This window comes from Salmo trutta, chromosome 2 (assembly GCF_901001165.1).
Source record: "Salmo trutta chromosome 2, fSalTru1.1, whole genome shotgun sequence".
NCBI lineage: Eukaryota > Metazoa > Chordata > Actinopteri > Salmoniformes > Salmonidae > Salmo > Salmo trutta.
The window spans coordinates 60,924,459-60,948,177 of NC_042958.1; the positions used below are offsets into that span (position 1 = coordinate 60,924,459).

At 41.9% G+C, this 23,719-nt stretch overlaps 1 protein-coding gene across 2 annotated transcripts in view; it reads right to left on the minus strand.

Annotated features, from left to right (window-relative positions):
• The window catches only part of wdr90 (WD repeat domain 90), a 48,846-nt gene extending 30,024 nt beyond the window's left edge, over nt 1–18,822 (minus strand). The window contains exons 1-14 of one of the 2 annotated variants that reach the window (XM_029709765.1): nt 18,699–18,822; nt 18,203–18,294; nt 17,729–17,905; nt 8,157–8,295; nt 7,769–7,939; nt 4,595–4,721; nt 4,229–4,296; nt 3,916–4,028; nt 3,455–3,694; nt 3,223–3,285; nt 3,034–3,102; nt 1,840–1,950; nt 1,429–1,574; nt 1,157–1,214 (exon numbers count right to left, since the gene is read on the minus strand). In XM_029709765.1, the coding sequence (XP_029565625.1) occupies nt 1,157–1,214; nt 1,429–1,574; nt 1,840–1,950; nt 3,034–3,102; nt 3,223–3,285; nt 3,455–3,694; nt 3,916–4,028; nt 4,229–4,296; nt 4,595–4,721; nt 7,769–7,939; nt 8,157–8,295; nt 17,729–17,905; nt 18,203–18,294; nt 18,699 (1,575 nt within the window). In that variant the 5' untranslated portion in view covers nt 18,700–18,822. Of the gene's footprint in view, nt 1–1,156; nt 1,215–1,428; nt 1,575–1,839; nt 1,951–3,033; nt 3,103–3,222; nt 3,286–3,454; nt 3,695–3,915; nt 4,029–4,228; nt 4,297–4,594; nt 4,722–7,768; nt 7,940–8,156; nt 8,296–17,728; nt 17,906–18,202; nt 18,295–18,461 lie in introns of both variants that reach the window. The other variant, XM_029709755.1, reaches the window with a different exon arrangement.
• Nucleotides 18,823–23,719: the final 4,897 nt, after the last annotated feature.

Consider the following 23,719-nt stretch of genomic DNA (forward strand, 5'->3'; position numbering starts at 1 on the left):
GTACATAGCCATGTTATTTGCCACTCCCTGTACATAGCCATGTTATTTGCCACTCCCTGTACATAGCCATGTTATTTGCCACTCCCTGTACATAGCCATGTTATTTGCCACTCCCTGTGTATAGCCATGTTATTTGCCACTCCCTGTGTATAGCCATGTTATTTGCCACTCCCTGTGTATAGCCATGTTATTTGCCACTCCCTGTGTATAGCCATGTTATTAGCCACTCCCTGTGTATAGCCATGTTATTAGCCACTCCCTGTATATAGCCATGTTATTAGCCACTCCCTGTATATAGCCATGTTATTAGCCACTCCCTGTATATAGCCATGTTATTTGCCACTCCCTGTATATAGCCATGTTATTTGCTACTCCCTGTATATAGCCATGTTATTTGCCACTCCCTGTATATAGCCATGTTATTTGCTACTCCCTGTATATAGCCATGTTATTTGCTACTCCCTGTATATAGCCATGTTATTTGCTGCACCCTATATAAAGTTATTTTTACTTGTCATTGTTATTCAATCTTATTCACCATTTTTTATCTTTAACTCTGCATTGTTGAAAAAGGACCCGTAAGCATTTCACTGTTAGTCTACACCTGTTGTTTACGAAGCATGTGACAAATAATTGTTTTTTTAAAGTTAGGCCCCCACCGCCAAACAACAAGCAATTAACTTTCTGTTCACAGTCACAGCAATCAGTCAACCAAAAGGTAACTAACACTGATTGCGAAGCTATGGTAAAAGTCATGACGATAATGAATTGCTTTTTCCCCCCAGAGCGTTTCTTATTAGGTCCCTAAGCAGTGCGCTGAAATGTTTTTCTATTGACCTTGGTTGCTCCCTAGCTGGGTAGCCATGGTAAACAGACTGTTTTGTTCTCAGGTAAGAAAGCAGCTAGAAGGCCAAAAGAAAGATAATTGTTTAACCTGAAACAAACTGAGATTAAGACTGAATAAGGTCGTCTTGGCTGTAGCCAAAACGTGACTAAGAAGAATTGTTTAGACAGAATTGTATATATGGATTACATTAAGAATACAATCTGTATACCATTCTTCCTAGTCATGGACTGTATCCTTTGAATACAATATCGGCGAACAATTCTTCCGAGTCACGCATCATATCATGGCTATGTTGGCTGTGGCGCTTACTGTTTTACTGTGGCCGTCTTTCCCCACTCCACATAGAACCCCACCGCTGTAGGAGAAGCTGAGGAAAACAAGAAGCGCAAGTCATGAACAGAGTGAATATCAGTCCTTCAAGCGAATGTGTGTGTGTTGTATTATACTGTTTATGCGTGTGGTTAGCTTAATGAGGACAATGGACCAGGAACACACAGGGGAAAATCAAATGTGAAGTGGAGTTACATAAAAAGGGGAGATGTGAGGTGAAGAGGTGTGTGCGTTTATATGTGAACGGTCACCTCAACGAGGACAGTGAGTGAGCGTGGGTCTTGAACATGGCCAAGCAGCTGGCCTTGAGGTAGTTCCAAACCCGCACCACACTCTGAATGCCGGTCTGGGCCGAGGCCAGCACTGTGCTGTTCCCATTGAACGTGAGAGCAGACACCTGACAGCACACAGAGACAACATACTGTGAGGTGACATTGATGCCACTTTGACAGTGATAAAATTCAGCGCTAGTGTCAAAAAAGACCACAGGACTCTCATTACCTGCTGTGGCATCTCATTCAAAACCTGTTATAGTACAACGTCTAAAGCACCAGCCAGGCCAAGTATTTGAAGTGGCATGGCCTACTATGACAACAGCCACGCTGTTTGTGAGTGTGTATTGTGTGTGTGTTCAGGATATTTCATTAAACTGTGTGTTATACCTTATCAGTGTGGCCGATGAAGAACCTCTGCTGTCCGGAGGAGATCTTCATGGAGACGATGATGGCGTGACAGGGATACACCACCGTATCCCCAGACTTAGTCCATAGAGCCTACAGGGAGAGCGGTAGTAGATTGGTATTTATAAACCGAGTAGTTTGAATCCTGGATGCTGATTGGCTGAAAGCCGTGGTATATCAGACATTATAAACTGGGTGGTTTGAGCCCTGAGTGCCGATTGAGTGAAAGCCGCGATATATCAAATCATATTTTATTTGTCACATACACATGGTTAGCAGATGTTAATGCGAGCGTAGCGAAATGCTTGTATGCTACGGGTATGACAAAATGTACATTTTTACTGCTCTAACTACGTTGGTAGCCAGTTTATAATAGCAATAAAGCACCTCGGGTGTTTGTGGTATACGGCCAATATAGGGCTGTATCCAGGCACTCTGCGTTGTGCATGAGAACAGTCCTTCGCTGTGGTATATTGGCCATATACCACACCCCCTCGGGCCTTATTTCTTAAATATACAGTACTTGTGTATATGATATATAGTTTTGTCATATATGATCTCACAGAGCGAGAGAGACTCATATCTGATATTATATTTGTAACATATAAAAATCGTATGATATCTAATATACGGCAACGTATATAAAAGTTTTCCTTTATTTATTTCACATGACATACAGGACTTTTTAACCCCCTTTTTCCTCCCCAATTTCTATCTTGTCTCATCGCTGCAACTCCTCAACGGGCTCGGGAGAGGCGAAGGTCGAGCCATGCGTCCGCCGAAACATGAACCGCCAAACCACGCTTTGTAACATCTGCCCGCTTAACCCGGAAGCCAGCTGCACCAATGTGTCGGAGGAAACAGCGTTCAACTGATGACAGAAGTCAGCCTGCAGGCGCCCAGCCAGTCATAGGGAGTCGCTAGAGAGCGATGAACCAAGTAAAGCCCCCCCGGCCAAACCCTCCCCTAACCCGGACTACGCTGGTCCAATTGTGCGCCGCACTATTGGACTCCCGGTCACGGACGGTTGTGACACAGCCTGGGATCGAACCCGAGTCTGTGGTGACACCTAAAGGAATGCGACGCGGTGCCTTAAACCGCTGCGCCACTCGTGAGGCCCCCGTGTGAAAACACATCTCACAGCGTAAACAAACACATTGCCACCTTGAAACTTACACATTTCATAGTGGCTCCTCCGAAACCAATGATTTTGTTTAGCCTGAGGATGGGGTCAGGATGCAGCTTCTGAGTAGACAGAAACAGGATTCACACAATATTCTGTACAATATTATTGTACGGTAAGTAACAAAGTCGTCAGGTGTTTCAAAAACTAAAGTCAATCTCTTTTTTCTTGTCTTTTCTTACCCGCTGTTGGGATTCCTTGGCTATGGGAAGAGTGACAGGTCTTGAGACTGCTGTATAAACAATCTGGAAACGCAAAGAGATGAATACGGAATCCTTCAACAATACAGAAACAAAGCAGTGTGTAGGAGCAGGGAAAGCACAGGAAGTGACTTTGTGAAAGAGTTCTGTTACATAAGTGTGGGGTGGTGTAAATTGAGAGATGTGTGTGTAAGTGCTAAATGGTGTGACTCACCTCTTCGTCACTGTCGTCTCTGTGGGTGTTGATGTCATCCTCGGTGTGGGCGTAAACATGCACGCCCCCATCGTCCGTGCACGGTATCCTGACAGCCGAGCGGTGCGACCTGGAGGTCCTCAACCCCTGACCTTTTCCCAGGTTGTCGTCCTGTGATATGTCTTGGCCGTTTAGGCCAGATGTGACCACTCCCAGCTCAGCAATACTGGACGTCTCCAGAGTGGTGCGATGCCTTGGGTGCTGGGGGAGGAAACGGCACATCAGGTTATGACAATGCGAAATACAGCCGTTTGTAATTGTATACAGAACAGACAGTCTGACACAGACTGTATACAGAAAATGGGACGACCACAGATATACACATATACTTACGAGCATGAAAATACAATTTCAGACACAAAGAACACACACACAAACCAACCAACCAACCAACCAACCACCCACCCACCCTATTGTCTTACTAGTTTGGGGGTGGTGATCTGCTGGATGAGTGACACTCTGTCCTGCACTGGTTTGCTGATGTTCACACTGCGAGACATCTCTCTCATGGGACTCCTCTCTGCTGGGGAACATGCTGGGGCAAGACAACAATAACGTGCTGTTACTACAGAATTTGTACTGTGCAATTAATGTTTTCATTCTACTGTAATTATACACTAACATAGTAATCAATGCATTTGTCACAATTGCTGCTTAGGCACATCTATCCTTAACTTCATTGGAATTACTGAGGTAAATCAAACACTCATAGGCGTTATAGTGCTGTCCACTTACTAGATACAGCGCTGGGATAGCCTTTCTGAATGGAGTCAAAGGGCATCTTGGCTCCGTCTGATGGAAACCTGTTAGAATAAACAAAGTAGCAGCTCAAAAGTTTTAAACATAAGAAGCAGTTGAAAGGCAAGATGACACTTCAATAACGACTGAAACTAGAAGATGTGCATAGCGTCAGCAGCTCGATTCACCCTGTCTATGGTAACTGGATAGCGGTTCATTAGGGCATACCGGTGCAAAACGTTTGAAAATGTTATATAACAGACAACGAAAAGAAGCAGTTATTTTTGGACAAGTCCAGGTAGTCGCTCGCTTTTGCAATTCAGTTTTCTCCCATTTGAAGGCCACCCTGGTGAGGCCACCCACCTGATGTAGTCATAGAGGTCATGCCAGCTGCCTCCCTTGGGCACAGGGAAGGACATCTCCCTAGGCATGGGGCCTGTGCCCAGAGATGACGCCAACCCGGCCTGCTTTGCCTCATTGAAGGACACTCCTGGAGGGAAATGCACAAAGGATAGAAAGATGAGGCATTTCTTGAAGAGATTGAAGAGAGCCTTGGACCTGGGCTAGAACCTTGAGGGAGGCACATTGAATGAAGGCAATTGATTGCACCCCCACACAGCCTGGTCAATTGCACTGTGGTTGAATTGAATAATTATTTTTGAAATAAAAGTAAGTACTTCAAACTCAGGAGATGGCCATGAATAAGTAGGTTCAGCTGTTTTTGAAAAATTTCAAGTACAAAAAAATGCACTTTAAATTCAGGAAATGGTCTGAAATAAGCAGGTTGAAGGTTCATCTGTTAAACATTTTCTAAACTAAAAAAAATATGCCAAACTAAGGAAATGGTCTTGTAAATAGGCTCAGCTGAAGGATTCTCTGCATTTGAACTATTTCTATAAAAATGCAGAGATAAGGCCCTGGCCTTTGAACATCCTGAAGAAAATGAGCCCTTAACTGAAATATATTTTTGTTTAACTATGTGGTAGCTATTCACCACCCCGTTCATGAAAATGGATCGCTCCTACAGACAGTGAGTCACGTGGCTTGCTATATAAAGCAGGCAGACTGGCATCCAGGTACTGTTCGATTTAACGTTTGAATGGGCAAAACGAGTGACCTAAGCAACTTTGAGTGCGGTATAATCGTCGGTGCCAGGTGTACCGGATCCAGTATTTCAGAAACGGCCAACTTCCTGGGCTTCTCACGCATGACAGTGTCTAGGATTTACCGAGAATAGTGCGAAAAAAAAAATAAACATCCAGTCAGCGGCAGTTCTGTGGGCGAAAACAGAGTGCCTCGAAAAATTCAGGCTGTTCTAGGGGCAAAGGTGGGTCTTCCCCGGTACTAAATGGGTGTACCTAATAAGCTGGCAGGTGAGTGAATGTTTCTACACTGAATGGGGTCTTAAGTGTAGTGCTCTGTTCACAACCACGCTGGCCTTGAAAGCTCCCCAGACCTGCCAACCCTGTCCAACCTTTTAGAGTACTAGACGCATGCGGCAAATTGGAGATTCATGTGCTTAGACAAACATTATGGATCACACCTGGTTCAGTTCAGTCCTCTGAAAAGGTATTTACAAAACAAATCAAAAATTCATACTGATAAGTACAGAACATATAAAATAAATATGTTTTGTGGAATTAGCACAGATTGTCTGTATGTTTATTCCATTACATGTACAGTGTAGAATGGAGATAATTATCCATAACGTTTTTTCTTAGCACATGCCCCCAAGTTTAGTCTCTATAGTAGAGGAACGCTTGTCACCTCTCAAACAGGGCCAAGCACTAGGGCCAGCTCACAAGTATTGGCTTTTTAGAGACAGTTCCTAATCAACACTAAAAGCAAAATAATGTTGAAAACATTAAAACAAAAACAAATGATCGCATCGACACAGACTGCAAACTGGCTACACAAAGCTTAAGTAGGCTACCGCAAAGGGAATATGAACGCTGTTCGCTAGGCTACCGCAAAGGGAATATGAACGCTGTTCGCTAGGCTACCGCAAAGGGAATATGAACGCTGTTCGCTAGGCTACCGCAAAGGGAATATGAACGCTGTTCGCTAAAAGAGTCCGCTGTTTCAGCCTATGTAAAGGTGCCTATTGTATTTCTTTGCAGCGCATACATCATTTCAGAGTTTCGAAGATGTATAAAATCTCGAATCTAGTGCAAAGGCATTTTAGAAGCATTGCCTCTATAGCTAATACTGGACACTCATTCATTCTTCATCGCGCAGTCTTCTAAATTCCCGACTCCATTTAATGCCAATATGTTTATTTATTTTTTATTATACTTTTCTACTGCTTTTTGTGACGTGGATCATAATTACAGTTACAGTCTATCAGGTTGCGTGATCCTCGTAATGTTACGTGGAAAATACAACTAATGGGACGCAGCATTGTGCGACCAGTTATTTTTCGAACTTTCATTTAATTTCTTTCACTAGCAAATGAGAGTGAACTGCTGGCACTTTACAGGCTGACTACACCACTTGCGTTGCGTGCGCGAGCGTTGCAAAATAAATTTTGAAATCTATATTACTCAATTATTGCACCCACACTGCTCGCACACGCCAACGAGTGCAATCGTGCATACATTTATTTTGTTCCCCCACACCAAACGCGATAACGACATGCAGGTTAAAATGCAGGTTAAAAAAACTGAACCAATTACATTAATTTGGGTCGAAAAGCATTAAACCTTTATGGCAATTTAGCTAGCTAGCTTGCACTTGCTAGCTAATTTGTCCTATTTAGCTAGCTTGCTGTTGCTAGCTAATTTGTCCTGGGATATAAACATTGTTATTTTACCTGAAATGCACAAGGTCCTCTACTCCGACAATTAATCCACACATAAAACGGTCAACCGAACCGTTTCTAGTCATTTCTCGTCCTTCTAGGCTTTTTCTTCTCTTGACTTTATATTGCGACTGGCAATTTTCATAAATTACGTGCATTACCGCCACCGACCTATTTCGTCTTTCAGTCACCCACGTGGGTATAACGAATGAGGAGATGGCACGTGGGTACCTGCTTCTATAAACCAATGAGGAGATGGGAGAGGCAGGACTTGCAGCACGATCTGCGTCAGAAATAGAACTGACTTCTATTTAATCCCTTAGCAACGCAGACACTCGGTGGCGCGTGCGAGCAGGGTGGGTGCAATAATTGAATAATATAGATTTCTAAATTTATTTTGCAACGCTCGCGTACACGACACGAGCAGTGTAGTCAGCCTGTAAAATATTTGTGACGTAGATCGCGCTGCAAGTTCTACCTCTCCCATCTCAGGGAACATTCTTCCTCAATGACAAAAGCTGACACATTATTACTAATAAAAAAGGTAACTAATAGCTAGTTCTGCGGAAACATTAAAAACATTGAGACAGGAATTTTCTCCCAGATTGCTCACCAGAATGCAATTTCATTTTGTGCACATACACAGTCATTGGTAAACCTGACATGAAGCATCTAACACTATATTACATTATAATCCTATTATAAAACCCTGTGATAGCTTTGGGTCAAAGTCTCACCAGGATCTAGCACCAGGTCACTGGTGAACATGTTTTTCACGGACATGTTGGCACACAGTTTCACTGTCTTCAGGTGGCTGTGGCGGCGGTTGAGGTAGACAGAGAGAACGTACTGCAGGTCCATCATCAGACAGGTCCAGCGCACCGTAGAGGGGGCGGGACCCACCAGTCCTGGCCAATAGAAGAACTTGGTCATGATCAAGGAACATCGCAGTACAATTGTAATTACCTGGTTTAGCCATGTTCAGTGAAGACATCACAGAAGGCAAAACTCGACAAATCTGAATCAAATGACCAGCTTTTAGCTGTTACAATTCAACCAGTTTTGCTTGAACGTGATTGTTGTTGTAACTGTGTCACTATGTTCAGTGAAGATGTATGTTTTTACCGTGTCTGGCTGTTTTCGCAGTGCTCTCGTACACCGAGCCCTTGGCCGCTCCACACAGGAAGGGGAACTGCAGCCAGGTGGCTGTGGACTTGAACTCCTTAAACAGGTTGGAGAAGGAGACACGGATCACCTGGCCCTCCTACAAAAAACAGCAGAGGAAACAGGGAGGTCAAATATAGTACCTTTAATTCTTATGGTGGGGTTGTACTGGTAACTGGTAAAAATGTGAATACTGATTTGTACAGTTTAGTTCGTTTGAGGTAAAATGGACTCTTAACAACGATGAAACTTTGCTAGTTTCTTGATTCGGCAAGGAGCAACAAAGTCTTGGGTTGCAGAGGCAACAACCCCCACAACATAGCAGCAGCACACATAGAAATATAATTAATAGATTAATTCTGTTTCTATGGCAGCACATGCAAACAGGAGCGAAGGAGAAAATGTGTGTCTAAAAATATGTTTTTATTTTTGCTATTCAAACCGCGTCATTAGTCTGGCCAATTAGGCATCCAAAATTGCAATACCGTCACAACCCTAAATCTAGAGTGAGAATAGGTCTATTTCACTCTTTGCAACCATGATGAGAGTGATAAGTGATCCACTGAACACCTAGGCAAATCTAATGACAGAATGATATAGCGTGTCCAACTTCCAAGCATGGCTTTGGGTGCCCTTGGGTAGAAGAAGTCAATCTTGTCAAAATGAGTTACTAGGTCTTGTGTATTGGGGTTCTGCCGCAGAGCATCATAGGGGTTTGTATATGTTAAGATGAGCAAGTTCAAATAAATGGTTGAACTCATTCCTGGTCTCCCGTCTCATTATTATAAAGATGTGATTATGAAACTCACGAGACAAAACCAAAGACTGCCGACGAGCGAGTCTGAACCTACAGGAACTATTCTGTCTGGAATAAGTCCGTTTTTACAAGTTTAAATTGTTATTTTCCGTGGTACAGTCTAGGCTAATGTTAGCACAGTGTATTGCTAGCAGAGGCAAGTGCAGTTGAACTAGCTAAGAGAGAGCGTAAGCATCGTCATGGATGGACGGAGCAGGAAAAAAAACTAATTTTAAAGGGAGGAATATTCAGTGAATAAAGGAAAATACATTTATTCAACTGTGAAGATGAACTTTGAAATAAAAAACTGCTACATTAGCAAACTTGAGGATGAAACGTTAGTGAGTGAGATGAATGAACATCACGTGACAGAGGAAAATATTGCTGTGGCAGAACAGAATGGCTGAGGACAATATTGAAGTGAGTGACAAATCAGGAGCCTTTTGAGAAACGAAAAACGGTTGAAAATTGTTGGCAACATTGGACAGTTTGATGAAAGCATTGAGTAGTGGAGCTCATATACAGAGCGGTTTGTCTATTTTGTTCTTCAAATTACATTGAGGACAAAATTGTGCCTACATTTTTTTGTGTTACGGGGCCAGGGACATTGGGTTTGCTATGCAGCCCACTACAGCCAGACAGGCCAGGTAATAAGACATATGGGGATATTGTGGAAATACTGAAAGGACACTTTTCACCAAAACCACTAGTTGTTGCTGAAAGGTTTAGGTTCCACCAAATAAAATCAGGAAGAGAGAGCATCAGTGACAATGTTTGCTGCTGCATTAAATAAACTAAATCAGAGCACTGTGTTGAATGATGTTCTAAATTACACAACTAGAGACAGAGTGAAGCTACTATAAGAATATTTTGAAGATAAGTACACAACGCAGAGGACGAGAGGACTAGGATTAACGATGAATAAGAGTTGGTTTTCAGTTCAACAGCTGTTTAGAATCTGTGGACTGTCACTCCTGAACTCAGAGCTGTGTGTGTTACGGTCTGTACATTGAGTTGGGAGAAGGACAGTTATTTGGCCATTGGCCAGTTGTCCTGCAAGGAGTTCGGATTGGCTAGGGTGAGGGGTTATAAATGGCATCCTGTTCCTTTGTTCGTGGAGAAAAGCTGAGGAGAGGGGAGACCGAACATCTGCCTCCCAACATAACATCTTGATTTGTCCTTCTCAAATAAACCTATTTTTCTCCCCCTGATTTGCTTTGGAGTTTGTGTTATTGAAGAATAATATCAATTGCTAACACTACACAAAAGAGACTATTGACTTAAAGTAATCTGACCTTGGCAAGGGCCATTGAAGTCAGTGTGTCCATGGACCTAGATGGAGGCTCAGCAGTTGTGTACTTTTCCTGATGAATTCAACTGAGAATCAGAGACAGGGAAATCAAGGCACATGCTTCCGCTGTGGCAAAGCGGGACATCAGGCGTCTACGTGCTGATGTAAGGACATGAATTTCCGAGCCTGTGATATAAAGGGCAACGTCGCGCTCAGAGAAAACGTCAAAGACTGAAAACAAACAGACACTCCAACAAAATAAAAATATATGTTCACGCTGTTGAGCAGGAAAACATTGAGGTGAGAGACTCAGACAAGGAAGTCACACTGAAAATCCTGACTGTTGCTGGGGGGGAGGGAGGTGCATGGCTATTATGTCTCTCCCTTACTAGAGGGGCAGCCAGTACATATGGAGATTGACACAGGGGCAGCTCTATCTCGTGTCAGACACAAACCAACGTTTTTGAAAGCACGACGCTTAACTTATACTATCAAACCAAAAGTCGAGGCTGACTTCGAAGCTCTAGTTAAGAACAAAGTACTGGAGCTGGTCAGCGTGAGTGAATGGGCTACACACCAAACACTACGAGAGATAGGCGGGCACCTCAACGCTTGGACTTGTAGAATAAACTCTCCCAAAAGTTCATGTAGGAGGAGTTGTGTATTGGGGTTGTGCCGCAGAGCATCATGGGGGTTCGTATGTGTTAAGATGAGCACGTTCAGATAAATGGTTGAACAAATGAATGTCTCATCATGATTTAATCGTTATAAAGACGTGGTTATGAAACCCACGAGACAAGGAACCCAGATAGAGTCAGAGACGAGGTAGATGCGACAAAACTTAGAATGGTAGCAAGAAACCATACGGGCAATCCCAGGGGGAAGGTCACCCTGACAAAAAAAGTGAATTATTCCAAAATGAAACCATGCTCATAGAGTAATTATCCTTAAGGTATATATACACTGACCAAAAATGTAAAGGCAACATGTAAAGTATTGGTCCCATGTTTCATGAGCTGAAATAAAAGATGTCCCCCAGAGCTGTTGCCAGAGAATTTAATATTAATTTCTCTACCATAAACCACTTCTAACGTTGTTTTAGAGAATTTGGCAGTACGTCCAACCGCCTCACAACCGCAGACCACGTGTAACCAGGCCAGCCCAGGATCTCCACATCAGACTTCTTCACCTGTGAGATCGTCTGAGACCAGCCACCCAGACAGCTGATGAAACAGAGGAGTATTTCTGTCTGTAATAAAGCCCTTTTGTGGGGGAAAACTCATTCTAATTGGCTGGGCTGGCGCCCCAATGGGTGGACCTATGCCCTCCCAGGCTCACCCATGGCCGTGACCCTGCCCAGTCATGTGAAATCCATTGATTAGGACCTAATGAATATATTTAAATTGACTGATTTCCTTATATGAACTGTAACTCAGTAAAATCGTTGAAATTGTTGCGTTCATATTTTTGTTCAGTATATTTTGTAGTGCAGACATTATTTAGGTACTATTCCATCTGCTGACATTTTACAAAGGTTCCAGGATGACAACAAATGTGTTATGATAGATTTTGATAAAGAAATCTTTAAGATTTGAATGTCGATTGGTGTAATATCCATAACGGTTGTATTTCCTCTCTAAAGTAATTATAGAAATTACAACCTTTTCAAATGTTTCCTTTTTTTTTGTGTTCAGCCAAGCCTTTCCTTCAAAATGCCTACTCATGTTGTGACCTAAGAGACTCACAAACTCAGACTTCAGCTAATATGTTCAGTCTCACCAAAATCTTGCCCATTTCATGTTGCAACCATAGTGCCTCTTTTTGTTTTATTTGGCCAACATGCCAATATTTGGGTATACACTATATTCCAAGGGGACCTATAGACACACACATCAAAAGCTTCATTTACATTTTGTTTGTCCATTCTGTGAGACATTCAAGTTGCGATTTTGCCTGCAAATGTAACATCCATAAAGCTGGAATCAACAATACCAGTCATGATTTTGTCTGGTAACTTATCAAGGAGAGTTCCATGGTTGAATACCTGAACAGCACACGTATTCATAAAGGGTCTCGGAATAGGAGTACTGATCTAGGATCAGGTCCCCTACTAATCTTATTCATTATGATCTAGAGAAAACTGATTTTAGACCAGCACTCCCACTCAGAGGCTATGAATATGGGCCCTGGCTAAATGCAAGGATATTAGAATAACATAATCCCCCAAAACCCTAGACAAGACAATAACAGAGCTGAACGTGAGACTCGAGGTGCTAAAACCTAGACTGTATTATAGAGGCACTAAAACAACTAGTCTAATGAACTACTGTAGGCTTAAAACTAAGAGAGATTTATATTACTCGTTCAATAATTAGATGGATAAATCTAAGAAGCTTAGACAGACAGCTTAGAAGGCTTATTTTCCCAATTCCAGTTAAGATCTCAACTAAATGCCATAATTCACAATGAGTGGTGGCAAAATAACCTTGGGTTTTAAATCCATAGGAATTACAGCACTTCCAAACTGAAAGGTTGGGTATAAAACACATGAAGCAGCCAATTCTAGCAGGTAGATCAATACCACAAGGAACAAGTGGCGTTCTACTGAGAATCAGTTGCAGAGGCATGCTACTATACTCAACAAAAATATAAAACGCAACATGTAAAGTGTTGGGACCATGTTTCATGCGCTGAAATAAAAGATTCCAGAAATTCTCCATATGCACAAAAAGCATTTCTCTAAAATGTTGTGCACAAATTTGTTTACATCCCTGTTAGTGAGCATTTTTCCTCGGCCAAGATAATCCATCCACCTGTCAGGTGTGGCATATCAAGAAGCTGATTAAACAGCATGATCATTACACAGGTGCACCTTGTACTGGGGACAATAAAAGGCCACTCTAAAAATTGCAGTTTTGTCATACAACACAGCTGTCTCAAGTTGAGGGAGATTGCAATTGGCATGCTGACTGCACGAATGTCCACCAGAGCTGTTGCCAGAGAATTTAATGCTAATTTCTCTACCATAAGCCGCATCCAATGTCGTTTTAGAGAATTTGGCAGTATGTCCAACCGGCCTCACAACCACAGACCACGCCAGCCCAGTGGGTGGTCCTATGCCTTCCCAGGCCCACCCATGGCTGCACCCCTTCCCAGTCATGTAAAATCCATAGATTAGGGCCTTATGAATTTATTTCAACTGACTGATTTCCTTATATGAACTGTAACTCAGTAAAATCGTTGAAATTGTTGCATGTTATGTTTATATCATTGTTCAGTATAAAAACAGGTATTGAGTGTCATGGAAGTGGGAGAGAGAGGAGACAGACTGTTCTGAATAATGTTATTTGACCTTTAACACGGCAAATTCCTTAGAATTATGAGGCATACATTTATTTTATCAGTGCTATACCAATCGATCATACTATCAAAATACTAAGTACTATGCCCTTGTTGAATAATAACATGCCTCACAACACAGAGTTCCTATATAAATCAGTTTTATAAAGTATGTAATTACACGCCTGACAATGCCATTGTGTTCCTTCCTAGTAGAGGTCGACCGATTAATCGGAATGGCCGATTAATTGGGGCCGATTTCAAGTTTTCATAACAATCAGTAATCGGCATTTTTGGACACCTATTTGCCGATTATTATTATTATATTTTTTTTTATACACCTTTATTTAACTAGGCAAGTCAGTTAAGAACACATTCTTATTTTCAATGACGGCCTAGGAACGGTGGGTTAACTGCCTTGTTCAGGGGCAGAACGGCAGATTTTTACCTTGTCAGCTCGGGGATTCGTTTTTGCAACCTTCCCGTTACTAGTCCAACGCTCTAACCACCTGCCTTACATTGCACCCCACGAGGAGCCTGCGTGGCAGGCTGACTACCTGTTACGCGAGGGCAGCAAGAAGCCAAGGTAAGTTGCTAGCTAGCATCAAACTTATCTTAGAAAAAAAACAATCCTAACATAATCACTAGTTAACTACACATGGTTGATGATATTACTAGTTTATCTAGCGTGTCCTGCGTTGCATATAATCGCTGCGGTGCCTGTTAATTTCTCATTGAATCACAGCCTACTTCGACAAACAGGTGATGATTTAACAAGCGCATTTGCGAAAAAAAGCACTGTCGTTGCACCAATGTACCTAACCATAAACATCAATGCCGTTCTTTAAAATCAATACACAAGTATATAATTGTAAACCTGCATATTTAGTTAATATTGCTTGCTAACATGAATTTCTTATAACTAGGGAAATTGTGTTACTTCTCCTGCGTTCCGTGCAAGCAGTCAGGGTATATGCAGCAGTTTGGGCTGCCTGGCTCATTGCGAACTGTGTTAAGTCCATTTATTCCTAACAAAGGCCGTAATTAATTATGACATAACATTGAAGGTTGTACAATGTAACAGCAATATTTAGACTTAGGGATGCCATCCGTTAGATAAAATACGGAACGATTCCGTATTTCACTGAAAGAATAAACGTTTTGTTTTCTAAATGATAGTTTCCGGATTCTACCATTTTAATGACCAAAGGCTCGTATTTCTGTGTGTTATTATGTTACAATTAAGTCTATGATTTGATAGAGCAGTCTGACTGAGCGATGGTAGGCACCAGCAGGCTCGTATGCATTCATTCAAACAGCACTTTTGTGCGTTTGCCAGCAGCTCTTCGCAATGCTTCCAGCATTGTGCTGTTTATGACTTCAAGCCTATCAACTCCAGAGATTAGGCTGGTGTAACCGATGTGAAATGGCTAGCTAGTTAGCGGGGTGCACGCTAATAGCGTTTCAAACGTCACACGCTCTGAGACTTGGAGTAGTTGTTCCCCTTGCTCTGCATGGGTAACACTGCTTCGAGGGTGGCTGTTGTCGATGTGTTCCTGGTTCGAGCCCAGGTAGGAGCGAGGAGAGGGACGGAAGCTATACTGTTACACTGGCAATACTACACTGCGTGCACAATTATTAGGCAAATTGTATTCCTCCGAATTAATTTTATTGTTTAACAAACACAATGCTCTCAGTCAATCCAAAATGTTATTGAACCTCAAACCTGAATGTTTAACAAAGGAAAAGTGAGTTTTGTCTTTCTCAGGGAAATATAAGTGTGCACAATTATTAGGCAACTATTAGTGTGCAGAATTATTAGGCAACTAAATTACAAAAATAATTTCTCTCAACTCACTTGTTTATTCTCAATTTTTAGAGTAAGTGTAACAGATAAGTAACACAAAATGACAATTATATACAATTTTTGGCCTTTCAAAAATATTCAGTGACCAATATAGCCACCCTTATTTTCAATAACTGCCATGAGCCTTCCATCCATGGAGTCTGTCAGTTTCTTGATCTGTTCACGATAAATTTTCGCTGAAGCAGCAACCACAGCCTCCCAAATGCTGTTCAAAAAGGTGTATTGTCTTCCATCACTGTAAATCTCACGTTTGAGAAGGGCCCACAAGTTCTCAATAGGACTTAAGTCAGGTGAGGAAGGGGGCCAGGTCATTATTCAGGCATCTTTGAAGCCCTTGCTGGCTAGCCAAGCAGTGGAGTACTTGGATGCATGTGATGGAGCATTGTCCTGCATAAAGATCATGGCCTTCTAGAAAGCTGAGTACTTCTTCCTGTACCACTGTTTGACGAAAGAATTTTCCAGAAACTGGCAGTAGGTTTGAGAGTTGAGTTTCAGTCCATCTTCAACCCAAAAAGGTCCAACTACCTCATCCTCAATGATAGCAGCCCATACCAGTACCACTCCTTCACCTTGCAGGCACCTGACTCAAAGTGGTGCCCTGTGTCCATTACTGATCCAGCTACGGGCCCATCCATTTGGTCCATCAAGAGTCACTTTCATTTCATCTGTCCATAAAACCTTTGAAAAACCTGTCTTCAGGTATTTCTTTGCCCAATCTTGACGCTTCAACTTGTGAATCTTATTCAGTGGTGGTCTTGTTTCAGTCTTCTTGACCTTGGCCATGTCTCTGAGCACTTGACACCTTGTACTTCTGAACACTCCAGGTAGGTTGCAGTTCTGGAATACGGTGGCACTGGAGGATAATGGGTTCCTGGTAGTTTGACATTTAATTCTTCTCAAGTCTTTTGCAGTTAATTTGCGCCTTTTCTTCCACATGCGTTTTTTGCACTCCAGTTGACTATTCGCAACAAAACGTTTGAATGTCCGGTGGTCATACCTCAATAGTTTAGCTATTTAAAGAGTGTCGTATCCGTCAAAGGCATTTTACATTTGTGGCTTTTCAGTGTCAGTTAAATTTGTTTTTTGGCCCATTTTACCTGAGGTAATGAGGCTGCCTAATAATTATGCACACCTTGATATAAGGTGTTATTCACTTTCGCCACACCCTCCCTCATTACACAAATACATATCACCTGAAAATGATTAAATCCAATAAGCATTCAAGTTTATATGGTTTGGAGTTCGAAAATGTGAATAGAAACAATGATAAGATCAGAATACTCACTTGCCTAATAATTGTGCACGCAGTGTAAAGTGCCTATAAGAACATCCAATAGTCAAAGGTATATGAAATACAAATCGTATATAGAGAGAAATAGTCCTATAATAACTACAACCTAAAACATATTACCTGGGAATATTGAAGACTCATGTTAAAAGGAACCACCAGCTTTCATATGTTCTGATGTTCTGAGCAAGGAACTTAAACGTTAGCTTTTTTACATGGCACATATTGCACTTTTACTTTCTTCTCTAACACTTTGTTTTTTTCATTATTTAAACCAAATTGAACATGTTTCATTATTTGTTTGAGGCTAAATTGATTTTATTGATGTATTATATTAAGTTAAAATAAGTGTTCATTCAGTATTGTTGTAATTGTCATTATTACAAATAATGAAAATAATAAACCGGCCGATTAATCGGTAGCAGCTTTTTTTGGTCCTCCAATAAATCGGTATTGAAAAATCATAATCGGTCGACCTCTACTTCCTAGTCTCGAAAACCCAACCCTAGGCAACACAGTGACTAGGGTCTGGTTTGATGGACTCTTTTGGCATTGAGGAACTACGTCACTTCCTAGGTACGCTTGAATAAAATACAAAATATTTGCTAGCAAGATGGAGATCACAGAGGTTATTTTGCAAGAGGCTAGATTGCATTACCTAGCTTAACTAAAACCACTGCAAATGTTTCCCCCCCAAACTATGGTTTTGAATTGCGACGTTCTGACATTTCTGCCTCGTGATTTGTTGGTTGAGTATTTTATACGCTTATTGACGAAGGCAGTGACATAGTTCCTCTATCATTGAAACCAGACCCTAGTTCCTTCAATTGGAATGACAACCACAATGGAGTGTGCCAACACAGAAAATAATGGCACACCCAAGCTGTACATAACAATGCTGAATTCAACCCAAGAAAGGGCACGGGTTGAAAACCATGTCCCCAGTCAGTACCTCAGCAGCGATGTCCAAATGCACTACAAAGTGTTTGGCAGGACTGGGTCTGAAGAGCAGGTAGAGGTAGCGTCCTGTCAGCCCCAGGGACTGAGTGCTGGTCTTGGGCAGAAGGATGTAATTGCTGGCTGGAATGGACCCCCGGATCCGAAACACTGAACACGTCAGTGTTTTGTCCTGTCAAAATGCCATAATGAAAAGTCACAATTAGAAGCAAACTGAAGACCTGGGGGTGAATCTCAAAAGTAGTTTCTGATTCCTCACTTCCATCTGACATGAGCAGGGGCATGAGAAGGTCTAAAGGGGGTCAACCTCAGAGTTTCTCCTCACTTCTCTGATATTTTGAGGAGGGGAGAGAGTGGGCACAAGGTATTGAGTACTTTTGACATGATTGCCACCCCAGGTTGCCTCCTCTCTCCAATGCAGGGTTGATTAATTTGATTTGATAAGGTATAAGAGTAGAGTGTTGCCTACCATATAGGTTGTCACATCTCCCTCTCTTGAGGTCTTCTTCCATTCCTCAACTCTCATGTGTTTGAAGATGTTGACATAGGGGTGTTGCCACACTGTCAGGCACAATAAACATTGAATGGCACTAGTTATAAATACTGTAAATGCATTTAACCTTAGCTAGTTGGAATAGTTGTCATAATTCATTACTCTGTATTTTTAACAACTAGCAATGAAATACGTTAGCTGGTAACCTGCAGTGATATGCAAATAAACCCTTTACCTCTCGACGTCATTGTAGCAATATGTCAGGGAGTCCTTTCAAGTTACTTAGCTAACGTTAGCTAACTTAACGTTAGCTAGTAAGTGAATTCACCTGTTGATATCTGGCAAAATATGTACTATACTGCTGTACCGGATAGCCACTGTGGCTTTGCTGTTCTATCAACTCGACCTTTGGTAACAAAGGTACCATCAACAGTTAACTTGCTTTACGAAAGAAGTGCATATCTTGTCTTACTCCATATTTTCCTTTAAATGTGTGCAAGCAAGGTTTTTTATGTTCTTCGCCATGTAAACAACAGATTTTGGTATGGCAATCTGTACTCTCCCGCTACAACCGCCGCCGTTTCCAACGATAATACGTAGACACGTCTTTATGTCCCGCGGTGCCTCTGGGAGCGGTAGTTCAGGACCATAGAGAGCAATAGTAATGGCGTCTTTTTGTAGGCATTAACGCCACCATGGCTCGTTGTGCAAATTAATGTGGTTTTGTGGTAAACACAGGTTTATGAGATCTTATACGTTTTGCTCTATGTGGTAATCTTCATCAGCTAACATCCCATTTTGGGAATTTCTAAGCATTTATGCAATCAAAACAAGCACACAAATGCTTCATAATTCATAAAGGTAATGTTAACTGACTGATATATCATAGAACAAAACATACACTATATAAACAAAAGTATGTGGACACCCCTTCAAATTAGTGGATTTGTCTGTCAGCCACACCCGTTGCTGACAGGTGTATAAAATCGAGCACACATCCACGAAATCGCCATTGACAAACATTGGTGGCAGTAGAATGCCCTTACTGATGAGCTGAGTGACTTTCAACGTGGCACCGTCATAGGATGCCACCTTTCCAACAAGTCATTTCATAAAATTTCTACCCTGATTGAACTGCCCCTGTCAACTGTAAGTGAAGTGTAAATGTCTAGGTACCGCCGAGTGCTGAAGTGTGTAGTGCTTAAAAATGATCTGTCCTCAGTTGCAACACTCACTACTAAGTTCCAAACTGCCTCTGGAAGCAACGTCAGCACAAGAACTGTTCGTCGGAAGCTTCACGAAATGGGTTGCCATGGCCTAGCAGCCACACAAAAAACCTAAGATCACCATGCGCATTGCCAAGTGTCGGCTGGAGTGGTGTAAAGCTCACCGCCATTGGACTCTGGAGCAGTGGAAATGCGTTCTCAGGATTGATGAATCATGCTTCACCATCTGACAGTCCGACGGACGAATCTGGGTTTGGCGGATGCCAGGAGAACGATACCTGCCCAAATGCATAGTGCCAACTGTAAAGTTTGGCGGAGGAGGAATAATGGTCTGTGACTGTTTTTCATAGTTCGGGCTAGGCCCCTTAGTTCCAGTGAAGGGAAATCTTAAGTCTACAGCATACAATGACATTCTAGACGATTCTGTGCTTCCAAATTTGTGGCAACAGTTTTGGGAAGGCCCTTTCCTCTTTCAGCATGACAATTCCTACATGCATAAAGCAAGGTCCATACAGAAATGGTTTGTTGAGATAGTGTGGAAGAACTTGACTGGCCTGCACAGAGCCCTGACCTCAACCCCATCGAACACCTTTGGGATGAATTGGAATGCTGACTGAGAGCCAGGCCTAACTGCCCGAAGTCAGTGCCCGACCTCACTAATGCTCTTGTGGCTGAATGGAAGCAAGTCCCCGCAGCAATGTTCCAACATCTAGTGGAAAGTCTTCCCAGAAGAGTGGAGGGGGGACCAACTCCATGTTAATGCCCATGATTTTGGAATGAGATGTTCGACAAGCAAGTATCCACATACTTTTGGTCATGTAGTGTATAAGTCCCCGCAGCAATGTTCCAACATCTAGTGGAAAGTCTTCCCAGAAGAGTAGGGGGGACCAACTCCATGTTAATGCCCATGATTTTGGAATGAGATGTTCGACAAGCAGGTGTCCACATACTTTTTTCTCCTAAGCCTGTGTCTATGTCACGAGAATTTTTAATCCCAATAATGATAATTAAACAATCATTTAATCTTTGACCAATTTCCCGAGGTTTGTAAGACCCTGGGTTCAATAATAATTGGGCAAAGTCTAAGATTTTATAAAAGGTTCGTTGATCTTTATTCATGAGAGCTCTAAAGTCAAAATGAGGACCCAGTCCTTTTATAATACACAAACACATTCCTATCTTTAGACCACTCCCTGCTCAAACAACCAGTACTTTTCCACTAACCACAAAGAACCATACATTTTGTCACATCCTTCAAGGCTGGGTGGGGATTCCTATGAGTTGGGAGCAATCAGCCAATGAAGAAGAAAATGTACTACTTTAAAACCTCGATAGCCTCAATGGCGATGCCTATGCTATCACAGGCGCTATAATGGCACAGATACAAAGATGAGTCCTTTATCTATTTCTATGGCCTGTTGTTCACGTGCATTTCTGCTCTCTCATTGGAAAGAATGGTCCCACCTGATCTCACCTCTTCCCGCCTGCCTTCCATCTTTGAGGACATATATTTCCATTGTTAGAGCGGTCACTCGACTATCTTGTCAATAAAATAGACAATCTTTGGCTGAACAACCAGAGGTAACTAATTTCCGTTTTTTAGGACAACAAGCTGTTGAGCTTTATTGGTCAGGATAGGTCATGGGCGCTTTAATCTGCCCAGGCGTTGCTGACACATGACAGATCTTAAAACGCCTGGATAGGTATTTTACGTTTCAGCAAACCACATCGTTTGTTCTATCAATCTGTCAGTCGATGAAACAGTCGATGACGTGGCCTGCAACCATTGGTTGATGCATGCAGCATCTGAGCCGGGGAGCCCGACCCATGTCTTGAGTTGGATAAGGATAATTTTAATCATAAATTCCACACTAAACATGATATGGTAAAAGGTCATGTTAAATTGTGTAAAGTGACTGATGCATTCAGGGTTCACATACACATCACTGACACAAACATCAGAAAGACAACAGCAGGAAAAAGTGATTTTTTATGTCATATTTCTCTTTATCTATTGACATTTCAAAAGTCTTGTAGCGATAAGCTTCACTCATCTCGAATACAAAATGACTACTTGAGACACAATCGCTAGTGAAAGTCTACACACCCCTTGCACAGTCTTCACATTTGGTGCCTTAAAATGAAATCTAAAAAGGGAATAAATGTGGGGGGTTTTGCCCCCTAACGATCTACATAACCTACTCCGCATTTTCAAATCAAGAGAAAAATATAGAACATTTTCCAAATTAATCAAAAATGAAGATGTTTTGATTGCGTATGTCTTCACACCCCAGAGTTAATACTTGGTGGAAGCAGCCTTTGGCAGCCATTACAGCTGTGAACAATTTTTAATAACATTCTACCAACTTTTATTTTCAACTATTGTGGTGGCAGCATCATGTTATGGGTATGCTTGTCACCGGCAGAGACTGGGGTGTTTTGTTAGGATCAAAATAAATATGAAAGGAGTAAAGCCCAGGTAAAAAGTTAGAGGAAAACCCACCTTAGTCTTCTGAAAACCTAACCCTGGGATAGTTTTATTTTTCAATTACACAAATGTTAATGCCAAACATACCAGAATGGCTTTCCAAGAGGTGCTGAGTGTTCCTGCGTGGTCCAGGCCAGAAGGTTTATATATTGCTGTCCATCAATTAACCTTAATTTACTGAGCTTGAGCAATTTTGACAAAAACAATGGATGTACACTGAGTATACAAAACATTAAGAACACCTGCTCTTCCCATGACATAGACTGACCAGGTGAATCCTGCTGACAGCTATGATCCCTTATTGATGTTATTTGTTAAATCCACGTCAGTGTAGATGAAGGAGAGGAGACAGGTTAAAGAAGGATTTTAAAGCCTTGAGACAATTGAGACATGGATTGTGTATGTGTGTCATTCAGAGGGTGAATGGGCAAGACAAAATATTTACAGTAAGTGCCTTAGAACATGGTATGGTAGTAGGTGCCAGGCGCACCGTTTTGTGTCAAAACTGCAACACTGCTGGGTTTTTCATGCGCAACAGTTTCCCGTGTGTATCAAGAATGGTCTACCAGCCAAAGGACATCCAGCCGACTTGACACAACTGTGGGAAGCGTTGGAGTCAACATGGGCCCGCATCCCTGTGAAACGTTTTTGACACCTTGTAGAGTCCATGCCCCGACAAATTGAGGCTGTTCTGAGGGAAACAGGGGGGGTGCAACTCAATATTAGGAAGGTGTTCCTAATGTTTGGTAAACTCAGTGTATGTTGCCCTAAGAGTTGTGCAAATGTAACAGCCTTTGCTTCCGTCCCTCTCCTTGCTCCAACCTGGGCTCATACCAGGGATCCTCTGAACCCATCAACAACTGCCTCCCGTGAAGCATAGTTAACTATCGCTACACAAAAGCCACTGCCCTTGCAGAGCAAGTGAAACAACTACTTCAAAGTCTCAGAGCAAGTGATGTCACGGATTGAAATGCTACTATCTAGCTAGCCATTTGACACCGGTTACATCTTATTTAAAATGATTCCCAGCTGTAATGGCTGCCAAAATACTTCCACAAAGTATTAACTCCGGGGTGTGAACACAAATGCAATTTAGACATGTTCTTTTTTCTTGTGGAACATTTTCCATAATTTTCTTTAACTTTGAAAATGTGGAGTAGGTTAAGTAGATCGGCAGGATTTGTATTTATTTAATCCCTTTTTGAATGCAATTTTAAGGCATGGGGGGAGTTGGATGTGTAGACTTTCACTAGGCACTGTGCCACTCATCATTTGGAAATACATTAAAATACTGTACATCAACAGAGTGACACACAAATAATATCTTACTTAAAGGCCCAGTGCAGTCAAATTTCAGTTTTCCCTGTGTTTTTTGTATCATATTGTACAACAGCTGATGAAACGAACACTGTAAAAGTGGGAAAAATGTGATCAGTGTAACTTTCTGATAGTTGCCCGTTGAAAATACAATTTACACAAGACCTTCTAATCTGCAGGTTTTGCATGGGCGGAGTTGTCTTGCATGGTGACATCCCCAGGCCGTATAAGTTGATAGACCAATAACAAAAAAAGTGTCAAACCTCTCTGCCAACAGCTAGTTTTCAAGTTACATTAGGCACCCCCAATTAGACCCCTCGCTCAGACCACTCCTAGACAGTCCTCTGAAAGTTCTTGTTTGTGAAACAATTATTATTATTATTTTTTTACATTTTAATTTAAAACAATTTCACTACGGTACTTAATTGTTACCCAGAAATTATTCGATATTAAGATAAAATT